General features: G+C 39.5%; 1 protein-coding gene across 1 annotated transcript in view; it reads right to left on the reverse strand.

Moving 5' to 3' along the window:
- C9 (complement component 9) overlaps positions 1 to 18291 on the reverse strand; it is a 55730-nt gene that overhangs the window by 34325 nt on the left and 3114 nt on the right. Inside the window, exons 2-4 of the mRNA XM_012649541.1 lie at positions 8088 to 8193; positions 7526 to 7670; positions 7119 to 7266 (exon numbers count right to left, since the gene is read on the reverse strand). Coding sequence (XP_012504995.1) covers positions 7119 to 7266; positions 7526 to 7670; positions 8088 to 8193 — 399 coding nt within the window. The remainder of the gene's footprint in view (positions 1 to 7118; positions 7267 to 7525; positions 7671 to 8087; positions 8194 to 18291) is intronic.

An 18291-nucleotide genomic window follows, 5' to 3' on the forward strand; every position in this document is an offset into this window, starting at 1 on the left:
AAACCTATAACTTACCTTGGCACAAAAGCATAAACTCTTCCATTGTTCTAGACCACATTCCTAACTCCAATGAACTGGATTACAAATCTGGGTGTTGGTTTCAAGAGCAATTTGTCAGGGTGTGGATGGCTTACCATAAACTCATTGCTAATGCAAGAAAAATAATTGAAAGGGTATCCTATTGTCAGTCGGTTAAAAACAACATCTTTTTATAAATAGCACATTTTTAATAAATTTTAAATCTGCAAAGAAAATGAACATAGGAGTTTGACTTTAATAGAAGACAAGTTAAGGAATTGATACACAAATATCTTTCTCAAAGTTGGTGTATAGATAAAATTAACCATCTCTCACTGCCTATCTCACCAAAAGTACCTTTCATGAAAAATGCTATGACCCTGAAATTCTAATGTAGGACCAAAAATTATACCTATTAACTTGAATATGAGGAAAAAAAGAAACATAACATACTTGGTTTACTTTCTTAAACATCTTATTCCTCATGGAAGATGAAAATTTTGTTCTCAGTTTGTCACCCATCCTTGCATCTATTATATTAATACATTGTTGGCATGGCCTCATCGTGGGCAAAGTGCCATTCCCTCCCACTCATTTTGTGGTTGGCCATGTGACTTGCTTTGGGCAATGGCACATGGTTGAGAGTCACAGTGGGCCGGTTCAGAGGCTTGGCATAAAGAGGTCTTGTGGTTCTTTATGCTTGCTTGTATTTGTGCCATTGCCTTGCAAAGGGCTTCTGTTAGGTAGTTGCTGCCCTTTTGGCCTGGCTATCCCAGTAACCCCAGCTTATTCCCAAACCTCAATAGGAAGCAGAACCACCCCAGCCATTGCAGTTTGAGACAGAACTGCCAGTCAAGCCCAATCTTGTGAGCAATAAATACTTATGTTGGTATTGCTAAGGTTTTGATGCAACCGCTCCAACCTCAAAGACATGCAACGTTGGAAACAAATGATCTATGTTTGCTTTTTAAATAAGATCTCAGCTATATCTTCTTTATTTGATAGTGAACTCTGTCCTACTGTGTATTTGCAATAACAGAGACCCTGTACCTCTTTACTTTCAGTGAACAATGAAAATAACCTTTGTTTATGTTGATGATTAACTCTTAGGTGACTACTGTATCTATGTATTGTATAGTGTTTGTAACTAACTATCATGGGTAATATTAAGATAATTAATACACAGTCTCTGCTCTCAGAATTGTGTTCAAGTTAGGGAGTTGGACATACACTCACTAATTTCAAAAAATAGTCCAAGGAACAATATACAGTCGGCCCTCCATATCTGTGGGTTCTGTATCTGTGGATTCAACCAACTGTGGAGCAAAAATATTTGGGAAAAAAATTGCATCTTTACTGAACATGTATAAACTTTTCCTTGTCATTATTCCCCAAATAATACAGTATAGCAACCATTTACATAGTATTTACATTGTATTAGGTATTTTAAGTAATCCAGAGAGAATTTAAAGTATACAGCAGGATGTGCGTAGGTTATATGCAAATACTACATCATTTTATATCAGGGACTTTAGCATCCGAGCATTTTGATATCTGCAGGATGTCCTGCAACCAATCACCCTTGGATACTGAGGGACCATAGTACTTGTACCAAATGAGTGGTATGTGTAAGTGCTGTACAAGTTGAATCTTTAAGAGAAAGAGATCACCATGGGAGGGTCATTAAAAGAGTTTTAGAAGAAGGATTTGATTTGGCCTCTGAAGGGTGAGTAAACTGGGATGGAGCTAGAAGGGCAGGAGGATTTGGTGGGTGATAGCCTAGGGATGGAAATATGTATGGCATGTTTTTGGTTAATATTCTTCAGATATTTTGCTTGGGTGCCCTATAAAGGAATTTTGATAACTATGCCTTCATGCACATTTTTAGTGCGACGCTTAATATTTTTCATCTAAAATTTAGTTGCAGAGAATATAATTCCCAAGAATGCTCTGAATATTTACGCTCTAAAATATAATTATTTGCCACTTTAAAAAGTAAATTCAATGAATATAAATGCTGTAGTGATGGGGGGGTACTACAGCAATGATATTTCTCTAATAGTAGGAAATTTTATAGAATGTCTTTTTGTTTTTTTTGAATAGGCTTTACTTTTTAGAGCAGTTTTAGGTTCACAGAAAAATTGAGCAGAAGGTGCAGAGATTTCCTAAATACTCTGTGCCCCCTTTTTATTCTTGAATCCATGTTTCTATTCCATTTCCCCCACAGAATTTTAACCTGATGTAATGTAGTTTATGCTTGAAAGTTTTTATTGTTACCTGGTCATACTTTTCTGTGCAAACAAGATATTAATTAAAATTGTAAAATAATAAATGTTCTTTGACCACAGGGTCTCAATATTAAAAAATTCTTCATTATTATTAGTATATATGTATATTAAAAACTTTAAAATAATTACTAAACATAAATAAAATTTTATTGAAAAGCCATTTCAATGAAATGAATGGAGCTTCTTCTTAATAGATTAGTTTCTGCATGCATGGATGAATATTACTTAGTGCTAGGAAGAGACAAGGTTCAGTACCAATTTGTTCCCTACTTTTTTTTTTAATAGATATAAATGCTGGGAAGCTTTATTCACATTAATAAGTAGATAAGAATAGAAGAAATTTTGTTACCACAGTGTCACACAATTCTTTGATCTTTCTCTAAATTATATACCAAAAAATATCACATACTAGTGTTTCATCAAAAATTATTCTTATAGTCCATCATCTAACAATTGATTAGGAGATCTTTCAATGTTGTTGATAAAAAGAATTGGAGACTACTTAACTTCCAAATTGTTAGAGTCCAACTGAATACCAAGATTTGGAGTTGTTTCTTGGTTTTATACCCCATAATAAAATGTGAGATGGGTGAGAGATGTACTCTGTCCTCAGAAAGTGAGAGGCAAATGATTGTGAAATGGGACACAAAGAGGAGAATGAGGTTGACAACAAATGTAGCTCAGTTGTCAGGCTTATTAATTTTATAAAAAAAAATACCTATGGAAGTTGAGGATTTACTGTTAGACAGATTAGCTAAATAATTAATAGTTGAGGAAACCATTACCTTAAAACTTACCTGCCTCCACTTGGAAAGTTTTTGTGTACCCCATGCTATGCATTACCCTAGTTTGGAGGTTATTGTTCACAAAACAGCAGATTGAGGAGTTGGCTGGATCCATCTGGAAAGTTACAATGAAGTTGGTCCCCAGTGGAAAGTACAACTAAGAAAAAAATGTGTCAGAAACCTTTTACTTGGTTTCACTACTATAGAGACAGGCAGTCTAGTCTAGAATCAGCCAATTTTTTTCTGCCAAGAAACACGAAAACTTCTCATGGATGGAAAGTCATCACCTGAGAAATTAAAAAAAAAAATATGTTCTTTGGCAGCACTTAGAGATGCCTGTTTTCACACCTGCATCTAGAACCACAGGCAGTTCCAATTTACTAGGTGGACTGAAGGGAAACTCACTTCACAGAAGTGGTGTTATGCTTAGATCACAAAAAATAATTCCTTGCATATTGTACATCATTTACAGCTGGTTCGGATTTATGTTTTTTCAATGAATGCAAGATGGGTTGGGGGATTTCCCTAAACACTTCTGGAAAATCTCAGATGCCTACAAAACAAGAGGCTGAAACATATGTGATACAACTGAATTCTCCTGGCATAAGAAAGTGAATGAGAGAGTCCTTCAAATGAAAAAAGTATAAATTAATTACCGTAAGTGCTTGTGACTTTCGTATATAAAAGAATCTAACTGTATGTGACTGTTGACAGGATTTGCTGAGGTTTTCCAGACTGAATTGTGTAGAAGCGGTTTATAAGCATGTTGCTATGATTAGGGTGTTTACTCCTATTATTTCTATTTAGTATATATAGTCCGTAGCTCCATGTAAGAATAACAGAGATTTATAGGAACTAGATATGTAATGCCAATGGTATGGAAAAATATCACAAATATATTAATAACAAAGTGTGTTGTTTTGAAACATGTTCTTAAATATTATTACTGATTTATACCACTCTTCTATATTCTTAATTCAAATAATTGTATAATAAATAGCTACTTAAGGAATTTCATTTTTCGGTTTTGCTTTGAAATTCAGGTGTTGATTTATGGGTTTTGTAGTGTTGTGGGAGAATGCTGCGGGTGGCAGTGGGGGTTGTAGGAAGGAAGAGAGGGTAAGGTGGCGTGGCAGAAAAATATAGTTTTATGAGTCAGAGAAACTTGGGTTTTAGCTCTACTAGAAACTAATTTGTCAAATGGCCTTGTTTATTTCACTCAGTTCTTACCTGTAAAATAAGTATAATAATACCTCCCTTAACAATCTCACCAGGATTATTATAAAAAGCTATAGAGATAGAATGTGGAGAAAGATTTTGAAAACTTCAAAGTATTATGCAAGTGAAAGCTGTCACAGAACAATAGGTTTTATGAACACTAGATTTGTTATAGGTTATTGCTCATGGTAATGGGGAATTTAATAAAAAACGGTGATGGACTGACTCTATCAGGCCTACCTCATTTTCCATGTCTGCAGCTGACCTTTCCCCAGAGCCGGGCCCCCCACTTCCTTACTCAGCCCTGCAAGCTCAGCCTTGTGATGTCGCCCAGCACCACCCCCACAGTGGTAAAGAAGGAGGCATTGAAGGATTGGTAGACCAGCTCTGGGGCGCCTCATTATGAAACTCCCTAGCAAATGCTCTGTAACAAATTTTTCTTTCCCCTGACAAAGGAAACCAATAGATTATGGATGATTGGTTTTCAGCTAAGTGGGCCAAAGTTTCTATATTTTTTTCCTATAAGACAAACTATAAATTTACACTGAGTGAGAATAAATAACATATGCCAAGCTTTTTTGTGTAGATTAAGGAGAAAACTGTTTCTTGGATCCCAACTAAAGCAAAATAAAGTAGTAATGGACTTTCACTGTGGACTCACAATCTCTCCCTAAGAAAAGCAGCAAAAAGAGGACTCATTCGAGCAAGCAGTCATCTGGTTATGAGGTTTTGAAAAACCCCAATACCATATACTGCCATTTGCTAAGAGCGCCTGCTGAACTTGGGGCCTGAGATCATCCATTTGATTCAAGATTCCTACCTTTAGGCTAAGAGCCGAAGGCACTGTGGGTAATATTCGAATGCTGCTTGGACAAGATTTTATAAAGTGAATAAAGGGTGTGTGAAATGCTTTATCTGGTGCCTGACTCTTGGTATCCTGGAATTTTTTTCTCATGTTGATTGAAGAAGTAGAAGTTTCATTTTGCCCTGAGAGAGGAGACATCTCCTTTATTAGCTAAACTTGATCAAGGTCTTAGCTTAGGAACTACCTGGTACGTTGGTGCAGAATTCCTCAACCTCAGCAGTACTGACATTTTGGGTCAGGGTATCCTGTGCATTGTAGGATATTTAGCATCATCCCTGGCCTCCACCCACTAAATGCCAATAGCACTCCCCACTCCTTCCCCCTCTAAGATGTGACAATGGAAATGGTCTCCAGACATTGCCAAATGTGCCCTGGGGTGGAAATCAGCTCTGGTTGAGAACCCTACCTTATCCCTCCATCAGCCTTGCTCTTACCATCACCTCTGTCTTCTTTCCTTTCCCCATCTATGTTCCCAGGACTGGAGCCCTGTACCTGAATTTCTTACCAGCGACCTAGTTTCAGGCTTACCTGTTGCCAATTGATGCTACTTTAGAAAGCACCTATTAACAGATTTTCATTAATTAATTAATATACCTGTTTATGTACCTACAGGCATTTATTGAGCACCTACTATGAACCAGGCACTGGGATCATGAGGATAAAGAGACTCATTACATTATAGGTGATGAAATAGAGCCATATACTCTCTCTGTCAATATACTACTGGGAGGCCGGGCGCAGTGGCTCACGCCTGTAATCCTAGCACTCTTGGAGGCCTAAGCGGGCGGAGTTCGAAACCAGCCTGAGCAAGAGCGAGACCCCGTCTCTACTAAAAATAGAAAGAAATTAATCAGACAACTAAAAATATATAGAAAAAATTAGCCAGGCATGGTGGTGCATGCCTGTAATCCCAGCTACTTGGGAGGCTGAGGCAGAAGGATCACTTGAGCCCAGGAGTTTGAGGTTGCTGTGAGCTAGACTGACGCCATGGCACTCACTCTAGCCGGGCAAAAGAATGAGACTCTGTCTCAAAAAAAAAAAAATATATATATATATATATAGATACTACTGGGTGGGAGAATGACTGTGTCTTTTTTGGGGACAATTTGCCAACAAATCCACCCAAGGTACCCTTACAGAAAACAGCCCAGAACAACTGATGAAGACTATGTAGTCAATATCTCTGCAATGTCCTCTGACTAAATGGAACAGAACAAAATGGAACAGAACTTCAGGAATGTGTCATTTTCTCAATTCCTGGAGCACTGATCTCTGCATGTAGTCTCTATTCTGCATAACCCTGAGTTCTAAATTCTGAGACTTCCCCCTGAGCTCACAGCCACCTGTCCAGAACCCCTAGGTTTTATATAGAAAATGACTGAAATGTCAGCTCTCTCTAATGAGAACCAGTCCCTCAACACCATCATCCTCTGGCATCAGAACTGCCTCCTCTGATCCCATTCTCCTGCTCAACTCCAGAATGCCGGAACCTCCTGAGAACTTATAATTGGATATAGATCCAAGAGACAGTCCAGTGGAAGACAGCCTTCCCAGCAACTCAAATATTTGAATAGAATTGCCAGACCTGCTATGGACAATTCATTCCAAATGTTAACATATCATGTCAATGGTAATCTCCCAGAAGTTAATAAACAAGAGATTTTATTTCCTACCGACCAAGAAGCAATAACCTAACATTCTGATAATGTAGTCCATTCTCCAGACCCCTACTGAGGCCAGGAGGTTTGTCCACTTTGAATCCGTATCCTGAGATACTTATTCTGCACCTCCTTCAAGCTGAAATGTAATTCAAAGAGAATACAGACCCATAGGCTGTACCAGTTGTGCCCTTTGTACAAACTCTTCTACTGTTTTATCACAGTGAGAGAGATGGAGATCGTTTTCCCTCATCTTCATCTGGAAAAATTCAAGTGAAATACAGACCCATAGCCTGCTGTCCGCGCCAGCTCAGACTCTTCCACCACTCTGTCGCGGCAGGGGGGACGGGGATCACTATCACAATCATCCTCATCTGAAAAGTCTCCACAGTCATTGTCCCCGTTACACAGAAGTCGCCTCTTTATGCATCTGCCTGCAGTCAAAATCAGGAAACACACAGTGTGTCTAATGCTAAATTTTCTCTCTTTCTTTCTGAAGTTATCAAATGTACTTTAATACTAGAGGTGAGGTACCAGAAAACCACATTTGAGTTTTTCGTACAGAATATATAGACGACCCTTGTTGGGGAGGTTTTCACACTTGGAAATCTGAGTGTCTAGAAGCACGTTTTTTCTTTTCAATCATCAGGGCACACAGAAACCTGAAATGAGCAGTTGGAGCACAAAGATTACCTGTACCGCATTTAAAGTCATTTCCACAGTCGTCCTCAATGTCGTCACAGGGCTCGGTGGGCACACACTGTCGTCTGTCTCCCACAGAGTCAATGCAGCTTTTCCCATTAAATTGTCCAAATGCCTCAATGGTCCTTGAGCGAAACTGTACAAAACCAGGTGGAAAGGTTAGAATATCTGATGCAAAAAAAAAAAAAAAAAAAAATGATGATCTCAAGCCTCAAGCTGCATCTACACCACTGCAGCCCTCTAAATCCAAATGAGTCAATGGTTTTAAGATAGAAGCATTAGAAGCAATTACGGATGTAACCTAAAGTAACACTTTGCATTCTAGATTTTTCATCTCTTATGCAGAAGTCCAGCTCTCATGACACTCATTTAATTTTCTGTGCACCATTCAGATTTCCTGGCAAAGTTAACCACATACATTTGTATGTTCCATCTCTGTTTCTGGGTTTGGAACTCAGTTTTGGGGACTCCTTGCCTCCTAGTCATTTCCCTGAAGATGCCAGCAGTGCAGTTTCCATCTGGGGAGGTTGGAGGAATGGAGATGAGTGCTTACCATTTGTTCGAGGCAGGGATCACATTGCGACCATTCACTCCAGGGGCTCATTTTGCAGTCTATGGGTGCTGGAGGGCCACTCCTTTCTATTGGCTCTTGGCCATAACTAAGAGAATAGAACACATCAATTTATAATGATCAATTTATAATGATTTATAATGATATTTGTCTGTTTCCAAGAAGTCTTCACAAACCAGTTTATTTACTACTTTACCTCCTTCCAAATCATACTATTAATACTTATCCTTTTACTGTATCTCTCATTTGACACTTGATTGCATGCTGCTTTGTGTTGTCAGGTCATCTTTTTGTTCAATTCTTATACTGTATTGTTATTTAACTTTTAATCTAACAACAATGACACAATAATGGTGACAAGGAAAACTAGCAAGGCATCCTGCCACATGTTTTACAGTGATTAATCTTATACTTCCAATTGGATTATGAACTCACTGAAGCTAGAAATCTCGTTTCATTTTCTTTATAGCCTCCCCACTCTCATCCCCCGAGAGTTTGGCAAAGCCTCGAGTTGCCTGGTTCTCGTGCAAATTTAAGCCAGCCAGCCTGGCCTTCCTGTAGCAAACACCTCATAAATCAGGCTTCCCTCTCTGGTATTCTGTATGTCCTAAACTGGATACGGTACTGCTTCACCGACCACTTCAGGACTTATTCCTGATCTTTCTGACTTTTAACATCATGTATTTTGGCACTTATGGCCTCCGCTCACACCCCTAGACCCAATGCTCAGAAGTGCTTTTCTAGCTTTGAACTTTTCTTTCTCTTTTGGTTCACCATTTGGATCTCTTCTGGTTGCAACACCACTTGGAGTAATTATCTCATTAAATAACAGGGAGGAAAAAAAAAAAACAAACACAAAAAAAACCAGATGCCACCAAACAAGAATTCTACAAACTCCCTGCCTCTATTTCTCTAACTTGAACCTATCCTTCTTGTAGTGAAGCCTCTTACACCAGAGGGAGGGCTAGGGAAGGCCAGTCTTGCCACAGAAGCCCTACATCCCAGCTCTTTTTGGGGTCTCTGATCAATTCAATATCTCCTCCATTTTCAACACTCCCTCACTACCAGCTCCTTTCCATTTGTAGTGTAATGTGCTCAAGTTTGTGACATTAAACATGAACAGGCCAATGCACGCACAAATACAACACCCTCCCGGACTTCACATTTTCTTGCAGATACTCCCATCTCCCTCCTATTCTTTACAATGGCATTTCTTAAAGGAATTGCTAGATCATTCAAAAAAAGATAAAAAAAGTCTCACCTCTTCCTTTAACCCTACATGCCCCTTTAGCTATCTCTAAATTCGCTCTTCTTTTTTGTAGCCAAATTTCTTGAAAACATAGTTTGTACCCTGTTCTCTTGTTCTTAGCTGCCCAATCACTTCTCAGCCCTCGCTCCCTATGAACACTGCTCTTGCCCAAGTCAAGGATGACTGCCACATGGCTCACTGGTCCCTTTCAGTCCTTGTCTTATTGACTTCTTCACAGAATTTGATGCAGTTGACCATTCTTGCTCTTTACAACACTCTCTTCCCTTGGACTGAATGACACTAGACTCTTTCACTTCTCTTTTTTTTTGCTGCATAGTACTCCTGCTCTTCTATGCAAGCTCCTCCTCTGATAGTCTTTTTTCCTCAAAGTCCTGCCCTTGGATCTCTCTCTTTTCTTTTCTACATTTTCCCAGAGTTTAGGTTTCCATGTTTATGCTAATGACATCTAGAGATAAATCTGCAGTCCATATATCTCTCTTGAATTTTAAACTTTTGGATACAGCTCCCAATTGGATATCTGCATTTGGATGTCTTCATGACCCATTGAACTCATTTTATCCCCAAATGAATTCATTATTGTTCTTCCTCTCTCAAAGCTGCCCCTCCCCTGTATTTATTGTCTTGGTAAATGGCACTTCCATTCATACAGCCATCCTGGCCAAAGACCTGGGCTCTCCTCATCTAATCCTACATCCCGTAGCCTCATCTCTGACATCTAATCGACCACTAAAATCAACCACTGTTTATAGTCCTGTAAGTGACTCTCAAATCCATCCATCCTTCTTCATCTCTTTCAGACATTTTTCTGTTCTACGCTAACATTACATTTCCCCTAGATGGCTACAAAAATTTAGTTCTAACCCAGTTTCCACAAGACATCCAGAGGGATCTTTTCAAAATGCAGATTTGACCTTACCATTCCCTTACTGAAAATCTTTCAGTAGCTTCCCATCACTCTTGTGATAAAGTCCAAATTTTCTAACATAGTATAATTGGCAGAATAAAGACTCCCAAAGATGTCGATGTTCTAATCCCTGGAATCTGTGCTACTTTGCAGATGTGATTAAGGGGGAGATAATCCTGTATTATCTGAGTGGGCCCACACATGAACCCTTAAAAGCAGAATAGTGGATCTGAGAGATGTGAATACAGAAGGAGAGGCAGGAGAAATTCAAAGCATGAAAAGGGATTCCACCTGCTCTTGCTGACTCTGCAGATGGAAGAAGGAGGCAGTGAGCTAAGAAATGCAGGCAGCTCTAGAATCCGGGAACAGCAAGGAAATGATTCTTCCCTAGAGCATCCATAAAGGAATCCAATCCTACTGGTATCTTGATTTTAACCCAATGAAACCCTTTTTGAGTTTCAGATGTCCAGAACTGTAAGATAATACATTTGTGTTTTAAGCCACTAAGCGTGTGGTCTTTTGTTACAGCTGCAGTAGGAAACTAATACACATTGCCTAGAGAGCTCTGTATGGCCTATTCGCTTCCTAATTTTCCAACTTCACTTTTTTCCCCCTAAGCTGTAGCCATGCTGAACTTTACATTTTCAAGACAAGCCACTTTTTTCCAAGTTTTCAGTCCTTTAACTATGCTATTCCCTATTCACCACACTGATCTCATTTTGGCTATCCATTTTTTTTTTTCAAAGAACCTTCCCTAACCTCCTAGTGTAACTTAGTTTTCCATGTACATACTCTTAGAGCATCTTGTTCTCATATTTCATTTAACTAATTTATTTGCACACTTATTCACTCATCAAATATTTATTAATTGCCTACTGTTGGCTAAGAATGGGGGACACAATGATGTTCAAAATAACAAAACAAAACAAAACACCATGGTCCGTGAACTCCCTGGAGTTTACATTCTACCTAAAAGTGCTAATGAGCTTGGGAACTTTTCTATCTTGTTCAGCTTGCATGCTAAGTACTTGGAAAGTAGTAGGTGCCCAGGAAGTGTTTTTTAATGAATAAGGGAATAACTAAATGAAAGAAGAGGAAGGAAGTCCTTGGTCATGTGGTTTGGGGCAGATCTAGGCCTATATTTCTCTAGGGTATGATCTCCTGGTCAACCACCCACATGGTTTTTGGGCAAGACTAGCTTGTCGTTAAGTCAGGCTTACCGACTGGAGACAGCATTTTTGTAAGCCCAATCCTTGCCTGCGTCATCCAGAATGTCAGGAGGCCTGGTGAGCTTCTATCTTCTAAAAGTACATTTAAAAGTGTATTATACAGGCCACCAAAACTCCTAGAGAACCTGCGTTTTTGGAAGTCTGGGTATCAGTGTATAGCTGAAACCACATGATGAGGAATTCTCTTGTAGAATGTTTCCGTAGAACTAAAGCCTTATCTGGAACTGACAGGCCTCATTAAGAGGCAATAGCAGATGCACCTTTATGCCCTGTAGCAGTGGCTCTCGATACTGAGTGCATATTGTAATCCTTAGATACTAAAAATAGGAATCATAAAATTGTGTTTCCATTCCACATTGATTAAGTCAAACTTCTTGAGGACCGGCACCAGGCATCAGTGGTTTGAAAAAGCTACCCAGGTGATTCTCATGTTCAAACCATATTGAAAAACACTGCTTGGCAACATGTGGTAGAAATCCACGAAATCTCCAATAGCTGTAGGGGTGGTCATTATGTCGTTACCCAAGACTGAGGCCATCATTGACCTTAAAATGTCACTAAGCGGGACTACCATTGGTTTCAAGAATTGCTCTAGGCTCTATTAACATCTCTGTGGATCTTTCCAATATCATCTGATGTCTTCAGTATCAGTACTGTCCCCTTGAACTAGATTATCTGTTCCTGCTTATCTCTTTTGTATTTACCACTTACTAGATGATCGTGTTAGCATTTTGTTTCAGCATTTCCCCAAGGCATATTACTTCCTTGGTTCCAGAAACCTTTATGTTCCTCACCTGCCACTCCAACTAGCTTCAGTGAATGCTGCTTCAGAGCATCCAGTACAGGCTGGAGGATCATGCGTGGAGAGAAAAACCCACTGCAAATATTCCAGAGTGGGTTACAGTCCTGTGTTGGCTAAATCTAGGATCTGCCCCACACCTCAGTGACTAGGCCCTGTTCCAGTGGCACTGGCATTGCCTATAGGTGTTTCTCTGGCATCCTCTGGAAAAATAATAGCCCCCTGTTGCCAGTATGCACACTTATTCACTTCCTCCTTAGCTTCTAACTTAAGGACTCTTTTTCTTTTTTAAAGGTATGACTCATACTTTGGACTTAGTAGAATTCATCAGATCTTTGCCTTTGATCTTTTATTGCCCTCTTGGACTGTGATTTGACTTCATTGCCTGAATGACCCAACCTGTCCTCATAGGAAGGTCCTGAAAGATTACACCCGGCCCTGGGAGCAGGATGAAACATCCATCTGGAGGTTATGCCCAGTGCATTGGCTTGCTAGGGCTGCCATAACAGAGTACTGAAGACTGGGTGGCTTAAACAACAGAAATTTATTTTTTCACACTTCTGAGGCCAGCAGTCTGAAATCAAAGTATGGCAGGATTGGCCCCTGAGGTCTCATGCCTTGGCTTATAGATGGCTGTCTTCTCCCTGTGTTGGCATGTGGTCTTTCCTCATGTCTGTGTCCAAATTTCCTCTTCTTATAAGGATACCAATCATATTGGATTAAGACCCACCCTAATGATCCCATTTTACCTGAATTGCCTCTTTAAAAACCCTAAATGCAAATACCGTCACATTAGCAGGTATTGGGAGTTAGGATTTATATATACGAGTTCTGGGGGGATATAGTTCAGCTCATAACACTCATAAATGTTTTTTGATTAAGCAATATCTTATATTTGTCTATTAATTTTACCAGACAATTATCAAAGCTCATTTTCTCTTAAACCTTTATTCTCCCTTTGATTGGTAAATTTGTTAAGTACTATTAGTTCTGTTTTATATATGGGAAACTAAAAATGGAGAATTACACTACTTATCCAAAGTTGGACAGTTAGTAGCAAACTGGATTTAGAATCCACATCTCTCCGCTCCTAGTTCTGTACAGTCTTTCCCTGTCCTCTGGGCCGCCTGTTTTCCCCCAACACAAATCATCTTTGAAATAAGATAAGCGGTCATAGCTTATTCAATAATTTCTGCATATAATAGCCTCATGATTTTTAGACATTTTGAGAGACAATAAGTTAACAAGAATGCAAGCATTTTTTAAAAGATAGCAGCCTCAGGTGGAGAACATCAATTGGACAACCTGGTTCTTGCCTGGATCTATTTTAAGCTTATACCTAAATGATGTCAGGCAAAAGTAAACTGAAATTGTTTTAACACCTGTTAATTGTTTTGCCTTCACTGTGCCAGGTACTGGATCACAGTGGGTACAATAAAGGCAGAACTCATGGAAATTATTAGGAAGGAATAAGAAGTCATGCAAAACAAGTATGTTACTGAAATGAAGATGCTGCATAAATATTAAGAAAGGAGATCGGTGATCTTGAATAGCTCCTTCTGTCTTTCACCCTCTGAGCCCAGCACCCCCTCCACAGCCCCTTTAACTCACTCAGCAGGTAATCTTTTGTAGCTCAAGGGCTGCACATGTATAGCCCTCACCACCTGCCTGTCACCCTGCTGAGCTATTAGGCTGGGTGAAGAAGTATTTGTAAAGCACTTTCTGGATTCTTAGATGAAGTGTGTTTATCAAGTAAAATGTGTCTCCAAGTGTTTCAATCTCAGCTTGAAAATCACTTTCTAGATCAAAGTGATGTACATCAACATGGCAGGAGGTCTAACTCCGGGCCAGAAAAGCATTAAACGCAGGGCCGGGCCATTGATGTACACCTGGTCCCATCATCCCGCCAAGAAGAGAAGTTTCCAGCTTTAGAAAAAGAAAACCTCAGCAGCAGCTCTCATGCCAGGACACTGTGGTGGGCCCAGGCAAGAAAGCACCTATTGTATGAAAGAATCTTTGTCAATAAATAAGACAGTGTGGCTCCTTTGAGTGGAGAAATATAAGCTAATTAGGACTGCATTTATAACCAGTGGATCTGCCAGTTTGTTTAGTTCATGTAATTCGTTGAGATGGAAAGATAATATAACAACAGTGTCCAACACTAATTTTTTTTCAGGATCTTTCTCAAGTCTTATTTAAGAGATTTTCTCATGTGCTCCCAATGAGCCAACATACAACATCCTTTATTGAGGGCCTGCTACATGGCAGGAGTTGTTCTAGTGGCTGGGGCTGCAGGACAGACAACTTCCTTGCCATCATGGGGCCTACATTCTAGTGGGTGAGATACAATAAACAAATATGCCAAAAAAGGTATCGTGCAGTATCAGTTAGGAGTTATGAAGGAAACTAAGCAGAGTAAAAGGATAGAGAATGCTCTAGGGCTGGAGTTGACAGGGAGGATAGTGAGAGAATCCTCTCAGAGGAGATGAGGTGCTTTAAGAATGTGTCCACAAATTCTTCGACACTCCTCCTATCAAAAGTAGAGTCTTTGTGCCCTTCTCTTAAATCTGGTTTGGCCTTTGTGACTGCTTTGATGAGGGCAATGCAGAGGAAGCAACACTGCATGACTTTAAAGGATAGATTAGAGAGGCCATGTAAGGTCTATGAATTTATCTAAAGACATTTGTTCTGGGAGCCTTTTACCACTATGTATGAAGCCACTTACCCACAGTCTACTCTCCAGCTCCCCAGCTGTTTGAGTCTTCTCAGCCCAGATGATAGACATGTGAGTGAGGAAGTCATCAATCAAGATGACCCCAGCTCCAACCACCATCTGGTTACAACCAAGAATGACTCAACTGAGCCCAGGTAACCTTCGGATTCATGAGCAAAAGAAACAATTACTATTGTTTTAAGATACTGTTTTGGAATATGTTATACAACAAAAACTGCATAGAACAGGAGGTGATATTTGATTAGGTACCTCAGAGAGGAAGCTATGTGAGGGCCTGGAAAAAGCATTCCATGCTGAGGGTAAAATAAATGCAAAGGCCCTGAGGTGGCTCAGATCAGCCTCGAGTAAGTATGGTGTTAGAGCAGAATGAGCAAAAAAGAGAGTGCAAATGCACCCGGAGAAAGGGGCAGGATGTGAGCCCACCCTGTAGGCCTGGACTGGAGTTTTGGATTTGATTCTGAGCTTGCTTGGAATTCTTAGAGGAGTTTGAGAGCAGAAGTAACACTCAGATTTGTGTTTTCCAAAGATTTCTCGTTGCTGGGTGGACAACTATTGGGGAGTGGACAAGAATGGATGTAGGCAAGAAATGATAGTGATTTGGGCTTAAGGAGTCCCCGTGGAGACAGTGAGAGGTGGTCAGATTTGGCATATGTCTTAAAGGTAACACCAACAGGACTCACTGTTGAGTTCCATGTGGGAATGGCACAAATAGAGGAGTCAAGCCTGACTCCCAGGTTTTTACATGAATTAACATGGTGAATAGTGGTGCAGGGTGGGTGGGGATGGGTAGAGAAATCAATAGGTATGTTTTGGACGTGTTAAGTTTCGGTTGCCTATTAGAATTTCAAGAAGAGATGTTGGATAAGCAATTGGACGTTGGACTTGGACAGCATCTGCACAGAAGATGCAGATGTGGGGATGTAAGCAGTATTGCACACCATGAGACTGGATTCAAGGGAGTGTCTAGAGTAATGCAGAGGACTGTGCCAACATTTAAAAGGAATGTTACATGTCTCTATGCTGATGGAGTGATTTGATACAAAGGGAAATATTGATGTTGCAAGAGAGAAGGATCAGAATTAAAGGAGCAAGTCCTTGGTTAGGCCAGCGCTGAGGAAGCCAGTATACAAGTGGACTGGTGGCCTCAAAGGAGCATGTCTCCCTTAGCATCACTCAGAGGACTTGGCTGAGTTGCAATTGCCGCTTCCTTGTTAGCATTCCTCACTAGACTGTAAGCCCAGTGAGGACAGGGACATGGACCCTCAGCAATGTGTTCAACATTTACTACAGCTCCTGACACAATGTCTGGCCCATGCTGCAGACTTGGTAACTATTTGCTGTATAAATGGAAGAATAAACAAAAGACCATATTTGGGTAATAGTAGTTGATAAATAATGCCTGTTAACTTATATTGAATATGAAAATGAAAAGCACTGGTGAATATAACCAAGGTAGGAGTAAAAACTGCCATTTTGGATATCATCAGTTTATTGGGCCCAACTTTTCTATTAATGGATGTTTGGGTATTTTTCCAGATTGTTGACATAAATTTAACTAAATTAAATTAAGTGATAATTGCTAACATTTATGAGTGCTTAGTTGAGTCAGGAACTCCTCCCTTAAGGCTTTATATTCATTATCTCACTTAATTCCTACATAAGCCCTGAAACATCTATCACTGTTATTATCATACTTTAAAGAAGAGGAATTGGGCCACAGAGAAGGTAAGGAGTTTCCCTCATGTTACACAGCAGCTTCTAACTCTCAGTCTAGTGCTCCTTCCCAGCTATTTGAAAAGTGAAGACTAAATTAAATATCAAAATTATAACTCAAGTAAAACACACCACATATAAAGTCAAAGGATAAATGACAAACTGGGAAAATATCTATAATTCATAGCAGAGACAAAGGACTAATTTATAAAGTGATCGTAGAAATCCCTAGAGAAAGACAAGAGATTCAACAGAAGAAAGGACAGAGAATATGGACAGTTTACAAAGAAAAACATACCTACAGCCTTTAAATGTATGAAAAAATGTGCAACTTGACTCAACAGGAGAAAGGCAAATTAAAACTATGCCAGTATACCATTTTTTCACCTATGAGATTGACAAATATCAAAAAGTTGGCCTATAGCTCCTATTAGCAAGACCGTGGGACACAAGCACTCTCATACCCTGCTGGTGAAAGTGCAAAATAATACAAATAGGGCCATTTTAGTAGAGTCATCAAGGTGATTACCTTTTGACCCACTTATATCACTTCTGGGAATTAATTCTCAGATATACCAGTGCAATTACAAAATGATATACAAATAAGTTTATTCATTGCAAGATTATTTCTAGTACATGAGACTGGAAACAATCTAAACGTTCATCAGTAAGAGACAGGTTGCCTTGGCTGTTTATTCACACAATGGAAAATTAATCAGCTATGAGGAGAATGAGGAAGCTTCCTCATACAGATACAGGAAGTTCTTCAGGATATAATATAAAGTAAAAAAAAATCAAATGACAAGGTAGTATGTATAATATTGTTCCTTTTGCAAAAGAAAAGAATAAGATTATATATGACTCTGTGCTTTAATCTATAAAAGAAATACAGGAAGGATACATAAGTAACCCATACATGTGGTTACCTGTAGGGGAAGGCTGAGGTGGGAGGGGGAAGTATATTAAGTACTTTACATGTCATAACACAGATCTTATGAAAAGTTATGAGTAGGGAAACAGGACTTCTCAATGTATGCCTTGTTATATTTTTTGATCTTTGAACCATGTGAATATTTTGTTATTTACAAAGTAAAAAGAAAAAAATGATGATAGCTACACTCACAGAGCTCTTAATGTTTTCCTGACACTGCTGAGCTCACTGTATTTATTATCTCAGGTATTCCTCACAGCAGGTCACATTATTATTCCCATTTTGCCAGTAAGGAACAAGTTTAGAAAAGTTAAGGAATTTGCGTAAGGCATATAGCTAGTAAATTGTGGAGCCTGGAATCACGTTCCAGCTGCCTGGCTCCAGAAGCTATGCTCTGAGCTATTTTTCTGCTCTTGCAGTGGTTTTTAACATTTCTGTTCTACCTTGAGAAACATAAGAGATGATGGTCCCCTCATGGCCAATTTTCATGGGCACACTAATCTTTGTTTAAAAAATGATAGTTAGGGCCGGGCGCAGTGGCTCACGCCTATAATCCTAGCACTCTGGGAGGCCGAGGCAGGTGGATTGCTCAAGGTCAGGAGTTCG

Source organism: Propithecus coquereli, unplaced genomic scaffold (genome assembly GCF_000956105.1).
Source record: "Propithecus coquereli isolate 6110/MARCELLA unplaced genomic scaffold, Pcoq_1.0 Scaffold110, whole genome shotgun sequence".
Taxonomy (NCBI): Eukaryota; Metazoa; Chordata; class Mammalia; order Primates; family Indriidae; genus Propithecus; species Propithecus coquereli.